Source organism: Pimephales promelas, chromosome 15 (assembly GCF_988280905.1).
Source record: "Pimephales promelas chromosome 15, fPimPro1.hap1.1, whole genome shotgun sequence".
NCBI classification, from domain to species: domain Eukaryota; kingdom Metazoa; phylum Chordata; class Actinopteri; order Cypriniformes; family Leuciscidae; genus Pimephales; species Pimephales promelas.
The window spans coordinates 6,642,808-6,665,085 of NC_142783.1; the positions used below are offsets into that span (position 1 = coordinate 6,642,808).

General features: G+C 37.1%; 1 protein-coding gene across 5 annotated transcripts in view; it reads left to right on the forward strand.

The window, feature by feature from the left end:
- The window catches only part of ralgapa2 (Ral GTPase activating protein catalytic subunit alpha 2), a 244,784-nt gene that overhangs the window by 92,337 nt on the left and 130,169 nt on the right, over window positions 1-22,278 (forward strand). For 4 of the 5 annotated variants that reach the window (XM_039651126.2, XM_039651128.2, XM_039651127.2 and 1 more), the window contains exons 11-20: window positions 1,471-1,644; window positions 1,749-1,883; window positions 4,083-4,231; window positions 4,331-4,442; window positions 6,985-7,222; window positions 8,517-8,690; window positions 16,515-16,658; window positions 17,205-17,315; window positions 20,844-20,932; window positions 21,014-21,104. In XM_039651126.2, coding sequence (XP_039507060.2) covers window positions 1,471-1,644; window positions 1,749-1,883; window positions 4,083-4,231; window positions 4,331-4,442; window positions 6,985-7,222; window positions 8,517-8,690; window positions 16,515-16,658; window positions 17,205-17,315; window positions 20,844-20,932; window positions 21,014-21,104 — 1,417 coding nt within the window. The remainder of the gene's footprint in view (window positions 1-1,470; window positions 1,645-1,748; window positions 1,884-4,082; window positions 4,232-4,330; window positions 4,443-6,984; window positions 7,223-8,516; window positions 8,691-16,514; window positions 16,659-17,204; window positions 17,316-20,843; window positions 20,933-21,013; window positions 21,105-22,278) is intronic. The other variant, XM_039651129.2, reaches the window with a different exon arrangement.

A 22,278-nucleotide genomic window follows, 5' to 3' on the forward strand; every position in this document is an offset into this window, starting at 1 on the left:
GAAACTCTGTGACTTTCCCTGCCATTAATGCTCGGATGACACACCACGTCTCCTTCCATAAATAATAATAATGTCTAGTGCGGTGGCTGTGATATACCAACGTCCGTTGCCATTATTTTTGGAATGGCTTATCGCGAAAGGAAAAAAAAATGTTTTAGTCGCATAACACCGTTAATAGAAACACTGTCATTTCGCAATATTTTTTTATCGACAATCAGAAAAAAAAACCTCAAAAGTTTTGTGCAAATATGTATTGACGCCACTTAACCGAGCAAAAAGGTTTCACTCGGTTGTGCAATTTTAAACGGTTAATCGGTTAACCGGTTAACCATGGACACCCCTAATTTAAATGTAATTAAAAGTCCAAATTTAATACAAATATATATGACATTTCTAGAGGAAAAACAAAGGCTAGTAATTTTAAAATTTCTCTCAGTAACCACAGGTGAAGTTCATCACATTTGCTATGAAAACTGTCCAATCACTAAGTCATTTACTGTAGTCTTCATATTATCAATGGTGTTTTATCAATTAAATTTGATGCAATTGTAAAAACTTTGATTCAAGGTGTCTTTGTAACAGTACATGCGAGTACATGTACTTACTATGGGGGGTTAGGGTTTGGTTGAGGGTTAGTTGGATGTAATTACACATAAGTTAACCCCATGTAACATATGTACGTAATATAACATGTAACACTGTAAAATAGTGTTCCTTTTTTTTGTTAGTGTAACAACTTTTATGCTTTTTATTATTAAAAAGAAGTGTCCATATTTTCGAGGTACTGTATATAATGAAATTTTTTAATTAATTGTGTAATTAATCACTAATTGTTTATTTGTTCCCCAAACTGTAAAGTAGCCTGTTCAGATGCTCTGTCTTTTGCTGCCACCTTGTGGCCAGAATCTGTTAGTCATCATGTTAAAATGCTTGTTTAAGTAGATTTACTCGATTTATTTGTTTAGTAACATTTTCTTGTGAATGACAATAAATAATTGCTATTCTACTAGAGTCACATACAAAAGTTTTTACGAATTTTAGCCAGAAAGCACATATGTGTTACAGACCAGGGGTTTTCAATGTAAGACAAACAGCATTTAAACTTATTGACTTTCCTGTTTCATTCTTCCTTTTAGTTTGGTCATGAGATTAATTGAGAGCTTTTGTTTTTTTTTTACAATAAAAATGTATATATATAATAATAATAATAATAATAATAATAATAATGCAACTCTGCTTGAAGTTTTATGAAAAAATGTTTAACAATTTTTAATAACTTTAAGAAATATATTTGATTTTCTGTTGTTATTTAATTAAATTAAAAATATATCCTAAAAGCCCATTATTTCATTTTGGAAACATCTATAAATGTACAACATGTTGTGGAGTCCTTGGTATCAGAAAGTTTGCAAGTCCCACAAAGCACGTTACAATTGTGTTTGCATCATCTTTGTGTGTGTCACTGCATAGGCTTTCCTGCTGCCGTCCTGTGAAGCCTCAGCCACTCGCAAGGTGATCAAAGTCTACAGGAAGTGGATTCTTCAGGATAAACCCACATTCATGTCTGAGCCTGAGACGACAAGCCAGGAGGAAGATGGAGAGGAAGAACAGCTGGTCTCCGAGACGGACAATGTGCTTGTGGAGGCACGGTTACACACACACACACACACACACACACAAGCACACGATATGGTTCATGCTGATGGATAAAGTTGATCGCTCTTACCTGTCCTGTATCAAACCTTCAGGTGCTGGAGCCTCATGGGCACAAGCGATCGTCCAGCTGGGGGCGCACATACTCCTTCAGCAGCGCCATCAGCAGAGGCTGTCTGACTGAAGAACAGAACCAGGACGTCAAGGCTGGGGTCCAGTCCACTCTGCAGGTGCTCACACACACTCTCATGTGTGATTGACTGTTGTGCTTCAGGCAGATGTTAGAGGTGTTAAATGCTGTTGCATGTTGTCTGCAGATACCGAATGTACACTACTGGTCAAAAGTTAGGATTATTTATTTTTTATGATTTTGAAAGAAGTCTCTTATGCTCACAAATGCTGCATTTATTGGATCAAAAATACAGCAAAAACAGGAATATTGTGAAATATTATTACAATATAAAAAGTTTTCTACTTGGGAAACTTTTGAAATTTAATTTATTAGTGTGATTAAATGTATATTTTCAGGATCATCACTGCAGTCACATGATCCTTCTGAAATCACTCTAATATGATGATTTGCTGCTCAAGAAACTTTTCTGATTATTATCAGTTGAAAACGGTTGTGCTGCTTCATAATTTTGTAGAAGCCGGGATACACTACCATTCAAAACTTTAGGGTGAGTAAGATTTAGAAAAAAAAGAAAGAAATAAAAATAAATTCTTTTGTTCAGCAAGGTCACATTCATTTTATAAAGGGTGGAAGTAAATACATTTATAATGTTAGAATTTATTCATATTCATCATAAATGCTACGCTATAATATGCTAATAAATTCTATTTACAACAAATACCTTTTTATTCATTAACCCTTGTGCTGCATTAGATTTTTAACACCGTTGAGTGCATTAAGGACCAAAAATGGCCACATATTAAACATTGCCTAAAATATTATATATTATTATTATTTTCCACTTTTACCAAGTTAAATCTTTTAACCAGCATCAGTCCTCATCATAACTACCAAAAATGTATTCAATTTCAGGATTTTAACCCTTTAATTACCAGTTTTGTTTGCGAAACCATCGATTTGTATAAGAGGAAAAAACACAAAAATTCAATTATTTTCAATAAACTAAATGCAAAGAGAAAACTTTAGATTTGGATTATCACAGTCCCACTTTGCAAAAAATCCCACTTGGCGCGTTAGAGACCAAAAATGGCCACCTATTAAACATTGCCTATTGCCTAAAATAAGGTGCATTTCCACCCATAGGGAATAAATATGTAGTGACTGGCGGATCTGGTGGAATACACTATATAATGCAAATATAATGCTTTTGCTTCAAAATGAAAGGATGTTTGTGCAAAAATCATGTTTCATGTATTACTGACAGCCTCAGATTTAAACAACGTTTTAATGGGTTTCAATGGGCCATTTTTGGTCTTCATGGTGCTGAGTGTTACTATTTGATCTACACAGTGTGTGTTATACATATTTTGCAAAATGGGATCACATTTTTTACATGTATCCAAAAAGTCACAATTTTGCCAAATTTTTAATACCATTTGCATTAAAACAGCCAAAATGGTCAAAGAAATTAAACTGCAAAAGACCAAAAATGTCCGTAATGCAGCATAAGGGTTAAAGAATCCCAAAAAATCCTGTTTCCACAAAAAATATTGATTTAATATTTGAGAACAAATAATAATTTAGTATAACTGATCACCAGATCAGCATATTAGAATGATTTCTGAAGGATCATGCGACACTGAAGACTGGAGTAATGATGCTGAGAATAAAGTACATTTTCAAATATTTTCAAATAGAAAAAAGATTATTTAAAATTTTTATAATATTTCACAATATTACTGTTTTGATAGCCTGGGAAAACCCAGACAACTTTAGATTTGCTCTGAAGAGCTCATTCAAGCCCATTTCCAATCCGTCGAAATCCAGGCACCAATCAGAAATGTTACACGATGACGACAGCGCTGGGATTTTTAAGCACATGTTGTACATTACAAAGATGGATGCCGCCGTCGAACATCACTCTTCGAATGCCGCCGTCGAACATCACACTTCGAATCAGCTATCGCGTCTGTTTTAAGCGATTTGAACGTCTCCTTTTTGTTAAAAAAACGAGCAAAGAACAACACTCGGAGATGTTTCCCTGCCACTCTGCATACGTCATCTCCTTCAACGCTCTGGTTAGTTTTAAGTCTATCCGGGACGTCCGTTGGTGACGCCCCTCTGGAAATGATTTGTCTATGACGCTTTGTCAGACCATTACTAATTTTTAATCAAATAAATGCAGCCTTGGTGAGCAGGAGACTTTATTTTTCAAAAACATAAAGACATATTAATTATTCCAAACTTCTGAGCGGTAGTGTTGTTTGAGAGAGTGAATAGTTTGTTGTGTTCTTAGGTGTTCCTGACCAACTCTGCCAACGTGTTCCTGTTGGAGCCATGTCAGGATGTGCCCAAACTGCTGGAGAACCAGTTGGAGGCGTGCAGAGCGGTGCTCAGCGTCTACCGGCACATTATCATGGAGCAGAACATGAACCGCCAGACCTGGTCAGTCTATGTGGAGCGCAGCTCTGGTTTAATATGCATTCAGAAACATTCAGCATGTTGTGTGTGAAAGCGCTTGACTGAGGCTGTGGGCTGTTTCAGGGAGCAGTTGCTGCAGGTGTTGCTGAGGATCACTGAGGCAGTGATGAAGAGACCACAGGAGAACCAAAGAAAAGACTCGTTCGCTCACAGCCTGGCCAGCATCCTCTTCAAAGTGAGTTCGAGGTTAAAGAATAACTTCAGGCGATTTTCAGCCCGCTTTATATCGTTAGTGTCGGCAGCTAATGTAAATGAACGATGTTTTCTCGTGTATTCGTGTAAATCCAAATGCATTTACCTGTACAGATATTTTTTGCATCATACTGCAGACTTTTGTCTGAAGTACCAGTACTTTGGTATCAAATTGGTATTGAAATGTTAAATATGTGGTGATACCAACATTTCTTCAGTACCGCTTCAAATTTCTTCAATTTTCATTTAGGGGGTATGCTTTATAAAAAAAAAATCAAAAATGAAAAGGTTACACTTTAGTTTAGGGTCTAACGCTTACTATTAACTAGTTTCATTACCTGATTGGTTTCATGGTTTTATAATCACTATGCAGGCTTGTTAGGGGGTTCGAGGTTTCCCCGAGAAAATTTTGGATTTCTCTGAACTAAAGATGTGCATTTTAAGATGTTGTGAAGGCAAAAAAAAAAAAAAAAAACAGCTTTAAAACCATGTCAGTGGGCAGCTGATTATTTTTCTCTCCTCATCAGCATCACACTCTTTTTCTCTTTGTTTTTATCTATCCCTGTCTCTTCCCCTCCTAAAGTTGGCTTTTTTAATTTACTAAAGGCTACAATTTGTATATGTACACACACATTCATTATTAATCCTTTGCCTAACATGATGAAAAAGGCTTTGTTCATGTTTCTTGTCCCCTCACAATGACAGTAGCCTAAACTATTACACTAGGTTACATGTTACATAGGCCTATTTTCAGTTCAAAATGGCAAAATTAGACAAAACTATATTAGTTTGCCTAATATATATTTTTTTGTCATTCGTTTAACATTTATGACCAAAAAAAACTCTCGTGGTGAAGGAATGTCTACTGTTGTAATTTTGAGTGACTCAACAGCGCAATATGCAGTATTATCTTCATTTATTTATTTATTGCTAAATAAAAAAGTGTTGTGCTGTGGTCAGCAGGCACGAAGACGAGTATATGTCCAGTAATAAAAATCGAAACTAAATAGCGCATTGAAGTGGAGTAAACAGAAGATACAATGTCAAAATAAGGGTCCACATAATAAAATAACAGAACATACCCCTGACAGTATGATTTTTATGCCATTATAATATAACAGTTAGTTTTGATCCTCAAATCTCACTTTACTAAACGCTTTCTGCTGATATTTTTATTTTACCACTCGGCATTGCTCGTCTCTCCAGTTACATTGTTACGCCACGAGGTGGCGACAAGGCACTGTCTTTGAGTGAGTCATTAAACTGTTCATTCAACGGAAATGTAAAAAATGCAGATTCAATCAAATATAGATGTAATAAAACAAGCTGTTATTTATTTTATTATTTCATTTTAACTTTGATCTCCACTTTACAAGGCTCAGCAGCATTGCAGTGCATGGGCAACGCGAAACTGATATTCACTTCACTTCATTGAGATCAATTGCATTTTTTCATTGTACTGACCAGAGCTGACGCCATTCATTAGAAATATCCTAACCTTAAATCTTAAAAGGATGATTAAAAAAAGTTCTCTTTCCTTGGTCACGGCAACCTTTTCACGAATATGACTTGATATGAGGGACAGCTTTTTTCACGTGAGCCACTTCCTCTGGCACAATATTTTAATAACATTGTGTAGTGTGTGATGCACCGCAATTTTCAAATCTTGTAGTGTGAGCATGTTTAAGATTTGAGGGAAGAAAATCTGCAAAGATTCTCTTTAAGTGTGAGCTGCAACCAGATTTCAAAATCTGTTAGGATTTTAAAAGTCCTGTAGTGTGAGCCAGGCTTAACAGAACAGTTATTGTAAGGGTACTTGATATTTGTTTTAAACATCTCTCTTTAAACATATTATGGCATTACTACGGCATTTAGTTCATCAAAAGAGTACTGGAAAAAATGTATCAATATAATTTCATAAAATCTCATTATAAAAAAATATTTTCGAAAAGATATGAGTCAGAACAAATGTTTTCAACATTGATAATGATCGGAAATGTTTCTTGAGCAGCAAAACATTATATTAGAGTGATTTCTGAAGGATCATGTGACACTGAAGATTGGAGTAATGATGCTGGAAAAACAGCTTTGATCACAGGAATATAATCGGCTACTTTTATTTTAAAATATATTAAAATAGGACAGTTTTTTTTTTAATGCATTCTTGGTGAGCATAAGAGAATGTTATCAAAAACGGTTCGAAAATCTGAATGGAAATTGAAAACTTTTGTATGCTAGTGTTCACTCACTATTAGCAAGTATACTTCTGATGATCCTGTCGTAAAATCTTGACAGAATCGAATTGAACAATGATTTTCAACATCAAGCTAATGTTCTTTAATTCTAAAATTCCTTAAAGATGTCTTCGTATAGGGTGTACCAAATCTGTACATCTGTAAAATCTTTAAAAGCACAAGACGTGTGTGTGTAAGATTGTTGGAGGTGCTTGTGATGATATAGTTGATGGTGGTTTGGCTGTGACTGTATCTGATGTTTGATTCGTGTGCTGCTGCTGTCATTTGCAGACGATCTTTGTGGCGTGGGTGCGGGCCAACCTGACGGTGTTTATATCCCGTGAGCTGTGGGACGACCTGCTGGCTGTGCTGTCGTCTCTCAGCCACTGGGAGGAGCTGGTGTTCGAGTGGGCCAGCATCATGGACTCTCTCACTGCGGTGCTGGCCCGTTACGTCTACGGCCTCGAACTTCACAACCTGCCGCTCGACAAACTCTCAGAGCAGAAGAAAAAGAAGCAGCGTGGCAGAGGTGTGTGTGTGTGTGTGTGTGTGTAAACTACACAGAGTGTATTTGGGCGGGCTGATGGAGCTAAAATGTAGCTTGAGTTTTGTACTCAAACACCTGTTTTACTCACAAATATTAAACGAAAAACATGCATTAATAATGCATTCATTAGGGCAGTGCATTATATAATAGTCTATAAAGGATATCTTATTTTTATAATCTTATTCAAAATAAGCAAAACTGCATCTTAGCTTGAGGCTGACTACTGTATAGAAAATATATCATGATTTACACACAAATATTAATCAGCACTACTATGAGCAATCATAATAAATTTTTATTGAGCATTAAATCAGCAAATTAGAGTGATTTCCGGAGGATCATGTGACACTGAAGACTTTTGATCACATGAATAAATTACGCTTTACAATATATTCATATAGACATATTGATATATCTATATAGATATAAAACATTTTAAATTGTAATAATATTTCACAATATTACTGACATTTTTGATCAAAAACATTTAAACATTTTAAGTATTCCAAACGTTTGGTCATGTGTGACATGTTAAAGCATATAACATGCGGTGTCCTGCAGTTTGTATGATTACATTTGTCTTCAAACTTAAGATATAATTTAGTTTAAACGTGCTTTTGTGTTTTTTGCAACTCCTAGTGCAATAGTGTTTTTGTTTTGAATTTGGTTTTTTAACACAATGCTGAATGTCATGCAACAACTGTGTGAGACACATCAGACTTCACTTACACACTTTTATGGTTAAATTGCTTCAATTAAAGGCAAGTTAATCTATAATTATTTTGACCATAATTAATGTACTGTCATGCCGCAAAAATAGACGCCATTGCGCAGTGCGTCAGTGCGTGCACATCACAAGTTTTCACTATATTTGACACTGTATTGTATAAAATATATTGATATTAATGTATTTCCTCTAAAATGCCACTGGCTTTCCTTTTGGTCAATGAACTCAATATTTAAAATGGAATGTCTTTTACTCAGATATCATAAAAAGTGAGTTGTGAACACCATTTTTAAGGTAACAAATACAGTTGAATCTGAGTGTGTTGGTAAACCCTACGTTATGAGACACGTACAAAATGTCCACAAAAAGATGGCAGTATCCAAAATTCAAAACAGCTTATTAATATAAAACAGCTTTTTTTTAATATAAAAATGCAGAAAGTTTTCTGTTATTGGTAGGTTTAGGGGAGAGTAAATCCAGCATAAAAATAATTGTTTATGGAATGTCCCTATAAAACATGAAACCCCATCGTGTGTGTGCGTGTTTCAGGAGTGGTGCAGGACTCCCAGAAGTCAGCAGACACCGGGCGGACCTTCTCTTTGAGCTGGAGGACCTCTGAGGAGCAGAGCGGCACTCAGGAGCCCATGAGGATTCGCAGCGCCACCACCACTGGAGCTCCTGCGGTGGAGAAAGCTCGCAACAACGTCAGGCAGAAAGCTTCAGGTCAGAGCTAGCTTCAGGACTCATGAGCGCAGCTGTCGGCACGGTGGTTCATAACGTCTGTTTGCATAATTCCTTGTAGGGTTTTATTCATTTATTTATTTATTCAAATTCTTTTATTGTATCCCAAATTCTGTTTTTGTTTTGTTTTCCGTTTTAATGATAAAAAATAATAATAATTGAATCAAAAAGCATGTCTAATCGATCATGAAAATACAATTTAACAGCATTTTATTAAACATTTTTAGGGCCTTATGAAATTTATTTATATTAAGTGTTATGTCTAAAAATCTTTTTTAATTCTTATAGATTTTGTTTTAATGGTTTAATTAAATTTGAATGATCAATAAGCATGTCAAATCAACATTATAATAGGTTATTAAAGTTTTTTATAATATATAATAATAGGGCACTAATACATTTTCTGTTGGCTTTATTTTTTATTTTATTTATTTATTTTTTTTTGTATTACTATCAAAAACTGTGGCAATTAATTAAAGGTATAAAACATTACATTTAATTTCCCAGTAACAATACAGTTTTATCAACCCTTTAAAGTGTAATTAAATTATTATTATAATTATTCATATTTTGGTAAACAAACAGCCCAACAGAGGTTTACTGTTAAAATTAAAACATGGAAAAACATCTTGATATTCCTTAAAAAGACCTTTTTTTTTAGTTTTGCTAAAATGTAATTATTATTACTAATGACTATGTATATGAATATTATTACTAATGACTTATTACTATGAAAAGTACATTCAACTGGACAATAGTAATATATTTCATTCTGTCTCTAGCTTGATTATTTGTAGATCACAAACATGTGCCGCTCATTCACATAAAATCTCAGAGAGTATGCTGACATAATTAAACAATTTTTTTTTGGAGTTTAATATTCACACACATATCACAATTTGATGAAGTGTACAGCTTTGCTTTTAATAAATGTATACAAAATGTTCCAAATTGCGTGACATTCTGCGTTATACTGTAAATTACATTTGAAATCATATGTACCTAAAGATGACATTGGGCAAGGAGCTTCACTGGGACAGAGGGACATGTTACCACGTAAACAACAAGTTCAGCTGAACCCATGTGATCCAAGTCTAGTTGACACACACACAAACATCAACTAGTCACTTCGAACCATGATTAGAGTTCAACTCTCTCTCAAGCTTGAATTTTCAGTTTCTTTGTCTCGTTACATGGACATTTCCCATTGACTGTCTCCTGGTTTAGAGATGATTGTATTTCTTTATAGTGGAGAGCTTGTTGAGTTTGGAGCAGATGTGTTTGAGACTGAAGGATGCCTCTCACTCACGCCGCCCCCAGAAACATCCTCGATTGTGTGTGCGTGCGCGCACATGAAACGCCGTGGCTTTAAATTCCCTCCTTTTCTTTTGCCTAATTGGATTTCTCCTACATTGTTCTTCAAACGGCCCAGCGTCCTCTCCTGCTCGTAAGGAGAGCCGCCTCATCAAACTGCCTGCCTGTTTTTGATAGTTTCATTAAGAGCGTAATTAATGCTCATTAATATGCATAAATAGGTAACTCAGAGAAAGCGATGTAATCTAGAAAGAAAAGGCAGTAATTAAAGCGCAGCGTAGAGGGAATAATAGAGCCCTCCGCTTTCACGGCTCTTCTCCAGACGTGACATGGAGTGGCCAAAAAACACAATGCTAATATTTTGTCTTATCTGAGCTGGCAGAGAAAACTTGAAATAATGCGCTTCATATTTCCTGCTCGGGATTGAGTATCAAAGGACGGCACGAGCCGAACGAGAGCGCGGTTAGAAATCCTCAGAGTGTGTCCTCTGTTTGACTTCAGCTTAAAATACCACTGCGGGTGGGTGAAAATGCTCTTTACACAACATTCAGGCTGTGCTTTGATGTGATCGTGTAACAGAATCTATGTTTTAGGCTGTGTTTTTAATGGCGTTCACGGTTACTGATTCTCATACTTGGACTTGGGAGAACCTCTTGCCCCTGCCTAGTTCATAGACATGACTGATATATTAGTTCTTCAGGCTCTAGGAGAGGAAAGGTGTAGTATTACTGTAACCAATAAGACTTACTGGTCGCTCATGAAGAAAAGTCATTGTGCGATTGTTCTTTTTTCCACTGAGGTAAAAGTTTAATGGATAGTTTATTTACTGTAGTTGTAAACTGTTGAATGTCTGTCATCAAACTGACATTATTATCCACTAGGGGTGTGCAAAGCAGCCGGTATTTGTATCTGTATTTGTATTTGTTCAGGGGGGGGAAAGTATTTGTATTTGTATTCGAGTAAAATTCAAAATAGGCATAAAATCTTTAATTTACTTTATAGTGTATGGATTCTTTAATTATATCCATTATAATAATTATGGATATGCAATATTGGTTGATGTTTTTCTATAAATCCAGCAATGAACATGTAACAAGAAAAGTCATTGAAAAGAAAATAGTCAGCCATTACCTCATGAACCATGGTTTAACCAACAACTAATGAAATAAAATTGTGAACATTATGAACCCCAACACCACGGTGGAGGACGCTGAACAGACAGAATAAGTTAGGGGTAATGTATAGCGAGGAGGTTGATGAGCCCGACGCGAAGCCCGAAGCCCAAATAAATCAATAATTTGACTCAAAATATGGATATAAAAAGGAGTTTATTGATTTAAAAAAACGATTGTATCGCTTCCGCTAAAAAGTCTCTATGTTTAGAATCCATGGCAACGCTCTGTTTTTAATGGCAACAGTGTGTTAACAGACCGCATTCTACATTAGAATTCAACCAAGCCATATAAGAAACAAATAATTACTGTTACCGAGCTAACAGAGCTACGTAAACAGAGCGAACATGAGAGCACCCGTCTGCAGACGTCAATAATGGAATATACTCCCAATCAAACTCCGCTTCCCGAAACTTATAAACTGCCTCCGGAACCTAGTTAAGGTACAAACATCTATTCAACAAAAATAGTGATGCAGTTAAGTGTTTTTTCGCTCAGCCGAGCCCTCTCTGTTGCTGTGTGGAGCAGCCTGTGTCAGTCACCTCTTCCTGAACGTCACTCACTCAACTCGCGCACTGCGGTCTCGTGAGGAACGCAGCTTTTTGATATAAAGTATTTCTTGTTCCCGAATACAAATATTTTTTTAAGTATTTGTTCGGAATAAGTATTCGTAAAAAACACATTATTTGTGCCTTTCCAAATACCGTATTCGGATTCGGCTCCACCCCTATTATCCACCTTTTCCACTATCTCGATGAAAAACAGACCAAAGTCCAATGGAGAATAGTATGCAAATATCAGTACGAATTTTCAGATCTAATTTGAGCTTCGGCTGTTTTGAAATATTTGAACCGTATGCGACCGCACGAGTCGACCAGATGTGATGCTTTCTAATCAAATCGATGAGTTAACAGTATAACTTAGTTAACATGTTTATTCATCATGATAATCTTCACACATGAACACAACTTTAATACGTTTTAAAGCCAAAATCCAATTGCTAGAACTAAACAAATCTGAAACATAAGCTACACCACAGTCACATGACTTTAGCGTCACCAGCATTAAGTCAAGTCAAGTCACATTTATTTATATAGCGCTTTTCACAATACAGATTGTATCAAAGCAGCTTCACAGTGATAACATGAAAGTAGTACAACACAGATCAATAATATTGTTAAATATTAAATAATAAATAATCCCAACTAAGCAGGCCAAAAGCAAGGCGACAGTGGCAAGGAACCAAAACTCCATCAGATTACACAGCATTACACTCTTTCCCTGAATGTTTGAGTTAGAATAGTTTGCAAGAGCGCGATTATAAACACGATGAGGCTGTGAAAGTGACTAGTGAGTAGATGAGTTTCCCAAAAGCATTCAACTATGGTCACAATCATTAATATCAGCATAGTTGAACGAGTCAGTGTTTCCCAAAACCAGTACCAATGTACATTCGCAAACAGCATTGAAAAGTTTTCTCGACCTCTGGTAAGAAGCAGAGTTTCTTGTTTGCGTGACTTCATTTTGTTTATTGACTTAAAAACTCCTGTCTAAAATGAACAAGTTGAAATTCAACACAATCTATGTTTTTAATTTCAATTATAAACTTTGAGTTTGTTGAGAGATTTAAGCTGCTGTTTTTGAAGAGTGTGATCTAGTACATAAGAGCAAGTCTGTGAATGTGAATCTGGAAATAAAGAAAAATAACTGAGAAAAATGAGAATTTGTCTTCAGATGCCATGTGTGTAATTTATAGCAAAACAATTCGATCTCAAACGAATTAATTAAAAGAAAATATTACTCCAACACGTGTGTGACATCATTAACCAACGTGGTTCAACAAATTTGCAGAGAAATGGTTTTGGTTTCAGGTCATGACTTGGTAGTTAATGTTATTTATTGATATATTTATTGATGTAATTATCTGTGTAGTTTATTTCGTAGATTAAAACTTGAGAAATGACGTGGACCCATCTTGACGTGGTTTTTACTTTATTATGTGTGTGATGCGATCTGGGAAAACCCATCACATGGTGAAATTTGACATATTACAGGTTTTGAGACCATATTAAAGCTGGGTTCAAGCCCTTTCCAAATCTGTCTTTGTTTCTTTTATCGTTTGTCTGTAACAAAAGTTATGGTTATCTGAAGTCGGCTGATCGCAATGATTTTCATAAACTGAATTTTTAGTAAAACAGGTTTAATTAACGGTCATGTATTGTTAGCGGGACAACTGGCACTCTTTATTTATTGCTTTTTTTATATCACATATTTTAGTAATCATCATAGATTAGGTATCATTCGAAAGCTTACAAACTCAAAATTCATCCTGTGAAAACTGTTTTGAAATTGGACTATTGAGAGCCGAGCAAGATCTTTTAAGCGAGCAGCTTCAAACTCTGTTGTTCTCTTGTGCTCCGCATCACTCCGCACGATAACGCTGGATAAAAATAAATAAATAAAAACTTTCGTGCCGTTGTAGTTGCGTGCCGTTTAGGGATCAGGGGTGGAGTTGGGTTGGTTTAGGGTGGGTTTAGAGATCAGGGGGTGGAGTTGGGTAGGTTTAGGGGTGGGTTTAGGGATCAGGGGTGGAGCTGGGTAGGTTTAGGGGTGGGTTTAGAGATTAGGGGGTGGAGTTGGGTAGGTTTAGAGGTGGGTTTAGGGGTCAGGGGTGGAACTGGGTAGGTTTTAGGGTGGGTTTAGGGATCAGGGGTGGAGCTGGGTAGGTTTAGGGGTGGGTTTAGGGATCAGGGGTGGAGCTTGGTAGGTTTAGGGGTGGGTTTAGGCATCAGGGGGTGGAGTTGGGTAGGTTTAGGAGTGGGTTTAGGGATCAGGGGTGGAGCTTGGTAGGTTTAGGGGTGGGTTTAGGCATCAGGGGGTGGAGTTGGGTAGGTTTAGGGGTGGGTTTAGAGATCAGGGGGTGGAGTTGGGTAGGTTTAGGAGTGGGTTTAGGGATCAGGGGTGGAGCTTGGTAGGTTTAGGGGTGGGTTTAGGCATCAGGGGGTGGAGTTGGGTAGGTTTAGGGGTGGGTTTAGAGATCAGGGGGTGGAGTTGGGTAGGTTTAGGGATCAGGGGGTGGAGTTGGGTAGGTTTAGGGGTGGGTTTAGGGATCAGGGGGTGGAGTTGGGTAGGTTTAGGGGTGGGTTTAGGCATCAGGGGTGGAGTTGGGTAGGTTTAGGAGTGGGTTTAGGCATCAGGGGTGGAGTTGGGTAGGTTTAGGAGTGGGTTTAGGGATCAGGGGGTGGAGTTGGGTAGGTTTAGGGGTGGGTTTAGAGATCAGGGGGTGGAGTTGGGTAGGTTTAGGGTGGGTTTAGGGATCAGGGGGTGGAGTTGGGTAGGTTTAGGGTGGGTTTAGGGATCAGGGGGTGGAGCTGGGTAGGTTTAGGGGTGGGTTTAGGGATCAGGACTGACATTCAATCTATATTTAGACCTTACTGAAAACGTACCAGTGTGACATCCGACGGGTTTTCCCAGATCGCATCATATATGTTTAACAAAAAACAAAACAAAAAAAAAAAAAACATTGACTTTAAGACGATGGAATTTCAAGTGCTAAAATGCTACAAAAACGACACCAACCCTTCATCAATATAAATACCTTATATCACCCTGCCCTTCTTCGGCACAATGCTTGTTTTCTGTTTTCCATTTTGTTTTTTCACAGCATATAGGTAAGATCTTGCAGATGTATGAATAAAGCGATCGTTTTTTAAAATCTTCCCGGTCTACTGACATCTATTATGACATCTGGTTCAAATTACAACGCTCATGATCACTTTCGTTAACTCTACAATAAGCAAATCCACTTCAACAGCGATGCCATAGAAACAGGGGTGGCGCCAGATGTTCTCGGCCCTATGGAAACCAAAATTTTTGGGCCCCCTACAATTTCTACAGATAAAATGTAACCCAATAAACATGCCCAGTATACTTAAAAAAGACACTAAGCACAGTCCATAGTTAAAATGTCTAAAGATGAGTACAAAGCCTACAAAAACAAGACAAATAGAAATATGTACTTGTTTACATTAGAGGGAGAACATTTATTATCTTGATTGCTATTGCAAGCACAACAGAACATAATGTAAACATAGTGACATATACTTCAAACTCAAATAGGTCAAACTGCTCAATCAGGAAACATCAGCTTATTTATTGGCCTATTTAGTTTTCTTAATAGAGAATATTAGAATATCTATTTTGTAAACTCTGTATAGCCAATGGTTACTACAGACACATGTTTTATTCAATTTTATATTATTTTTTATTTTTTTCACATTAAGAATGTAAAGTTTGACCGCATTGATCGTAACAGCAGAACTGTGATTTCACAGAACACACACACGCAAACACAAACTGATTTTGTCATTTTTTAAGCGTGTAGATTACTTCTTGTTTTGTAAAGTTATCATCATGTGGTGAACACAGTAGATAAGACATGTTTTGAGGCTTTTCTCGCTCAGACTCGCCTTGTTCAGCTGAGACGGGGACGAGGGAACGTGAGTGTGGAGCAGTCGCTGAGTCTGTGTCTAAGAGACACGATAACCCCGGACACAGCGGAGATGTTATTATTGTTGGATGTAAATCATAATTCGCTAGCTAGATAAAAGCAGGCCATGTAGCAACAAAAATAAGTAACTAATAAAGTTTTGGAATACAGGAATAGGGCAAGCTCCCCATCTTTTTGAAAAACTGTGTGACACACTGTGGTCTTCCCTTTCCTTCTTTTCTTTCTGTTTTGATGTACTGACTTTTGATGTGACATGCCTGCGTGTGTCACTGTCTGCACTGCCTCATAGCAAGTGCAATAGGCAAGAGATGCTACACTAGCGATCGCAGGTGGAATGAACCATTCTGAGGGCGAGGGGTGTGACTGAAACAGTAAATACAGTATTTGTTTTTTTAAATATTAAATCTATGGTCAAAACGGACAAAATACACATTTAGTGCGCGAGGGGCCCTAGCACATTTAATGTATGTATAAAAAAGTGAAAAGAAATAAGAAAAGATAAAGGTGGTCTGCTCTTCTGGGCTCTTAGAATCGTCCTAAACTTCCACCGCTTCACAACGCCCTCGCATAGAAATATACAGAGCTACCGGACGTTACTAAAGGACGCGTGTTTCATGCATAAGGTCTATTGGTGTGAGTTTGCTTGTTCAATTGTCCATTTGTTGGAACATAAAAATGACACACTTCAACTTGAATAAATTGTCTGGCTTTTACCACAGCTATACTGTAGAATGCAATTGATTTGTTTCCCTGTCTCTCTGTCTGTCTCTTTCTCTCCCCTGCGCGCTCTTTCCCTGCTTCTGCGGGCAGCTAAGCGAAGTCAGTCTATCAGCAACTGTGTGCATCTTTGTGAGGCTTTGCCGGCCACTAAGAGTGTGCCCATGCTCCTCCACACTGTCAGCTCTTTCTTACCTGGTATCTCTCACAACTCTCACTGCTCTCACAGACTCTCAGGTAACTTCCTTTTTCCTCTCTCACAGAGCTTTCTTTTCCCGGTTTCCATCTTGCTGTCGTTTGCTTTCATTTGAGATTTAGCTTTGTCAGGAAAAGGGCAGATAATTCATTGTTTTCATTGCAGACCACGCTGAGAGCACTGATGGAAACACTCGTTCACTTCATTCATGCTTTTTTTCACCGATTCAGTCAATGTGTCTATAAGCATGTGGAGCATCTAGTAAGTTTAGTGTGTTTGCAGAAGCATACAAACTGCGTAGACAGCCAGTGAGTTTGAAAACCTTGCAGAGGATACGAAAATCTGCAAATAATATGATGCAACTCTTTTACTTTGTTTCCATCAATGTGCAAATATGAAGAAAAGAAAGTTTTCCATTAGTGCCCTCAGAACTGCCTGTAGCAAACTTCAATTATTACATTTTTCCCTATTAGTATGAAAACAAATAGAATGGACGATGTGTATAGTTTTCTTCTTGTGAGCACTGATAAGTGTGGTGATTGTATGAGGTGCAGTGTTGCTGACGGTGTGTCTGTTCTGTCCGCTAGACGTGGAGGAGTGTCAGCTGTCGGAGTGTGAGATGGGGGATGGAGACAGTCCTCTGCCCCGCAGTAGCAGCACCTCTGACATCACACAGCAGATCAACGACACCTTCCCAGGTACCAGCACAATCACTCACACTACACACATTTATATACTGACAGGCAGCTGAAGGTAAAAAAAGAAAGTAGAAAGTACAGAAAGAAAACACCTTTGCAATGGCTTTGCAGATCTTTATGATATACTACTATTATAATACATATATACAAATGCACTATCAAATATATATGAAGTATAAATATTAGGGCTGTCAAACGATTAATCACGATTAATTGCATCCAAATTAAAAGTTTGTGATTACATAATATATGTGGGTGCACTGTGTATTTTATGTATATATATATATATATATATATATATATATATATATATATATATATACACACACATGCTTGTATATATTTAAGAAATAATAAATAATAAATATATAATTATACATAAAATATTTATATATATATATATATATATATATATATATATATATATAATGTAGGGCTGTGCAAAAATTAATTGCGATTAATCGCATCCAAAATAAAAGTCTGTGTTTACATAATATATTTGTGTGTGCTGTATATAATTATTTTCTATATATAAATACACACACATGCATGTATATATTTAAGAAAATGTGTTATTCATATATAAAATATTAATATTTATATAATATAGATTATGTATTTAAATATATATATACAGAATTTAAACGCAAATAATTCTTAAATATATACATGCATGCATAGGTATTTATATATACAAAATAATTATTTACAGCGCACACAAATATATTTTGTAAACACAGACTTTTATTTTGGATGCGATTAATCGCAATTAATTTTTAAACAGCCCTAATATAATGAAAATATTTCTTGAATTTATACAAGCATGTATGTGTATTTATATATATATACAAAATAATTATACACAGTATATATACCCCTCATCAAAGAATAAAAAGACATGACCCTCCCCTATTTTCCTCCGGTGGACCTTTCCATAAATACCGAACGGTTCCTTATTGTCTCGTTTTCAATTATGGTAGGTTGTAGTTACTCACACATTGTGTTTGTAAATCATTTTTCCCGTTGGCGTTCACACATATCGATTTTTAGGGGCATATGCGAGCAAAATGGTCGCACTGTAGAGCCCTGAGTTGCTATAATAAAGTTCAGGCTCAGGGACTTTTTTCCTTTTAACCCCTGGCAGTAGTTAAACAACAAGTCTAGGCTACTAGTGAGTCTCCTTGACGAGTCTGCCCGAAAATGTGTTTCAAGATCGGCCACAATGTCCGGGATTCGGCTATTACGTTCTACAGTCGCCATTCATTATGTTTACTGTGGCGAGCGGGACGAGTGACTGCCGCGGGAGAACGGCACGAGGCCGGTGGTGTGATTACCAATGAGCGACACCTGTGAGACGCACCGATCTCGTATCTCTCACGGAGGAGCGGGAATTTTCTCAGCAATGTGAAAACGCACATCAACCGATCACTTGTTTAGCGTTCACGTAAACACTACATTCAGATTCACCAATCGCAATGAATTCAGTTAGATTGAAACAAAAGGTGTGCATGTAAACAATGAATGGCGACTGCAGAAAGCAAAAGCTGAATCCTGGACATCGACGGCCGAACATCTCTGGGAAAAAGAGGATGGTAATGCCTACCTCTCAGCTTTCTCCACAGAACAAGAGCCGGCTAGCTTAGCTTCCAAAAAAGATGGCTGACATGTAGTAACAAGATGTAATCCCATCCTCCATCATCCGTCTGTGTATTCAGAAGGCCTACCTTCGTCCTTATTTTCAAAAAGTTTCTGCCAGTAAAATCAAACGCACTCAGGGCTCCAGACTGCGACCAAAATTTGAGAGTGTGCGACTGAATTTTTAGATCCAGTCGCACATGTGCGACCAGTAAATTTGCCACATAAACGCATGGTAAAGCGTGGAAGGGGCGGGTCAATGAATCCGTGACAAGAATAGCGTGCGTAAACGTCTATGGGAAGGAGACGGAGACAAATATCACAACCTGATGTGCGTCTGAGCAATCAGCGATCTATCGACTCGTTAGTCGTCACCTAGCAGCGAATGCAAACAAAATGAAAGTGGAACGAAAATACGCCACTCATATATGATTAGGACCATGGAGCAGCAGCAGCGATCCGAACCATTGACAGTAAAATAAAGCCCCGAACTTGCCAGTCGCAGGCCGATCTCGCTCACGCAACACTGTTACTAGGAGATCCAGTGAAGAAATCCATTGAATTCGCCTCAGAATTAATATCACCACGAGATCCAGTGAGAAACATGATTCGGCGCAGAGTTCTGTTATAAACCATATCGGATCAAACAGTGCTGACGTGGAAACCAGGAGAAACACTTATAGAAGGCTTTCAGTCCACAAATCAGCCTAACAAAACCATGTAGTAAGTTAACTCTAACCATAGTCAAATGCTTACAAGTAGCCTACTACACATCTTTTCCCAGCACTTCAATAATATCATATATAAATGTTTTATTTTTTTTTTTTGTATTTTTTATGTGATTACCAACACATTTTTTGTTCATCCTTTAAAGATTGTCCTAAAACTAAAAAATTTAAGATGTTGGAAAACTCTTATTTAAACACTTAAAAAATAATAATAATACCATTGTAAACAGTAGGATGTTTATTGGCTATTTTCACTCCACATACATATTTTCACTACTTTTATTAATTAATATTAAGACATTATAAATAAGTTAATTTCATCTACACCCTAAATTAAGCTTAGTGATTTGTCAGCCCCAGTGCTACCAGAATTTATTTATTTTTTTGTCCTGTGAACTTAAAATAAAACAGCATATCATACTGTTAAGTCTATTTATTATTAAAGAATTTGTCAGTATTACAGTTATTTTGGGGGAAATTTGAATAATTGCATTGCAAGCTGATTTAAGGTGTGCCCCTAAATTTTCTGCTTGCGCTCCTAAAATTTTCAGTCAGGGGCAACAGCGCTCCTAGTAAAAAAAGTTAGTCTGGAGCCCTGGCACTGGCACTGATCTGTAATAGGTCTGTTAGCGCATTAGGCCCAACCCCGTATGGGCGGGTTTGAAAGGGTGAGATCTAGTGCTTGTAGTCTTTCCAGAAATCCCCCTCTCTTACACTTCCTCCTTCAATGATGTAAAATGACAAATTTTGCGTCATTGTGGGAGGAAGTGAAAAAGGTAAATAACCGATTTCTCTCATCTCAGGGGAAAATGAGAGTGTGACCATTCAATAGTATAACTGGGTTTCTAACAATGGAAAGCTTAATGCAAATGGGTGGAGTGTCCCTTTAATGTCTGTCCGGTCGGGTACGGAATTAAATTAGTGTTGCTGTCGGATAATAGGTCGGGTGTTGTGCGGCTGTGGGGCGGGTGCGGATTTACCAAACAGGACCCGTGCAGGACTAATAATAATTAGTACTTAGTAAAAGATGCCATTAAAAAAATTAAAACGTTGGATTGACCAACATGAACTAAGAATTAGTCTCTTTTAGACTGCTTGAAGAAATTTGCTTGAAAATCGAAGATGGTGTGATGTCTAATATGTGGGACGTCTAAATGAAATGCAGGTCAGAAGAGAGATGAGTCTGCAGAGACGAGCAGAACGTGTGTGTCAGAGAGCAGCTCTACTGGGAAAAGAGAGAGCGACGCTCCCATGGTCAGTAACATTCCTTTGGCATTGATTCATTGAATGATTCTTCACGTGCAAGTTTCATAGAGGTTTTGTGGATATTGTCAGATTCTGATCCGGCGGAGCAGCAGTCCAGCAGATCTGGATTATCCAGGAGAGGGAGCTCCAACATTCCTGAAAAATAAACTGCGGGAGAAAAGTGAGCGTTGCCCCACCATCACTCCTGGCATCTTTCTATTGCTCTTCTTCAAAGATCCTTTCTTTCTTTCCTGCTTGCTTGCTTGTACCTGTATACCTCAAAACACAAACACTAGGGATGCTCATAATTAACCGATTAATCGACAGTATGAATTGTGTCCGATTAATAAAAAGTTTTTTTTAAGATATTTTGCTGCATGGTTCAAATGTAATCTACACATATGAAATGTAGCTTTCGAGAGAAAAGATGCATATAAAAATTAGCGTATGTCACATTTTGTTATTACTTTAATGTAAAATACTGGTTAAAAAAGCAAAATATTTACAAACATTAAAAATGCTATAAACATAGGCTAATTTAGTGACCCTCACTTCTCAATAAATCCTTTTAATTTAACGGTATTCAGAACAGAACAAGGATGGGGAAAAAAGGTAGCTATATATAAACATCTGGCCAAAACGAACTAATTTAAAGCCAAACTGAAACCAAAATGGGTAGGTTTTTTTTTTCTTTCAATTTTATTATTAATTTGTGCTCAGAAATTGAGGTGGATACATTTTTATCCAATAAGAAGACGTGCACGAAGAACAATGGAAACACATTTACCGAATAAGTCCCTCAATTCGTAACAAAACATTTTCATTGCACAATATCTCAAATGTTGGTTTGATCATTCTGAAACACCTGAGCCAAAGTCTGTCCTCAAAATGATCAGGTTTAATTCCCTCCCAGAAGCGTCTCACATGGCTGCATCCCCAAGCAACGCAAGAGAACATGATAGCGTTTAATGGGTAATTGCAGCAAGTTTATTACCACAATTTTGCACCGATTTCCCAGGAAGTGATGATTTTGTTCTCTTGAACACGTGGGATGGAAACCTAGCGTTATTCGCTAATGTTTTATGCGATGTTCCAATTTTGTGCACAGCTACTAATGTCTATGGTAGCGATCAAATCCCCTTTTGAAAGTGACTTGATGCTTCAGATAAAGATTGTATCAATTAGATGGTTACACCAGTAGATGGCGATAAGTGACTTTTAAAAATTTATTTGAGTTTCATTCAAAAATGCAGATTCATCCTTTAATAAACAAGGTGGATTCAGTGTCTTTATGAGTCACTGAATCAGTCAGTTTTTTAAATAATTAATTCAATTAAATATTTTTAAATCGACTG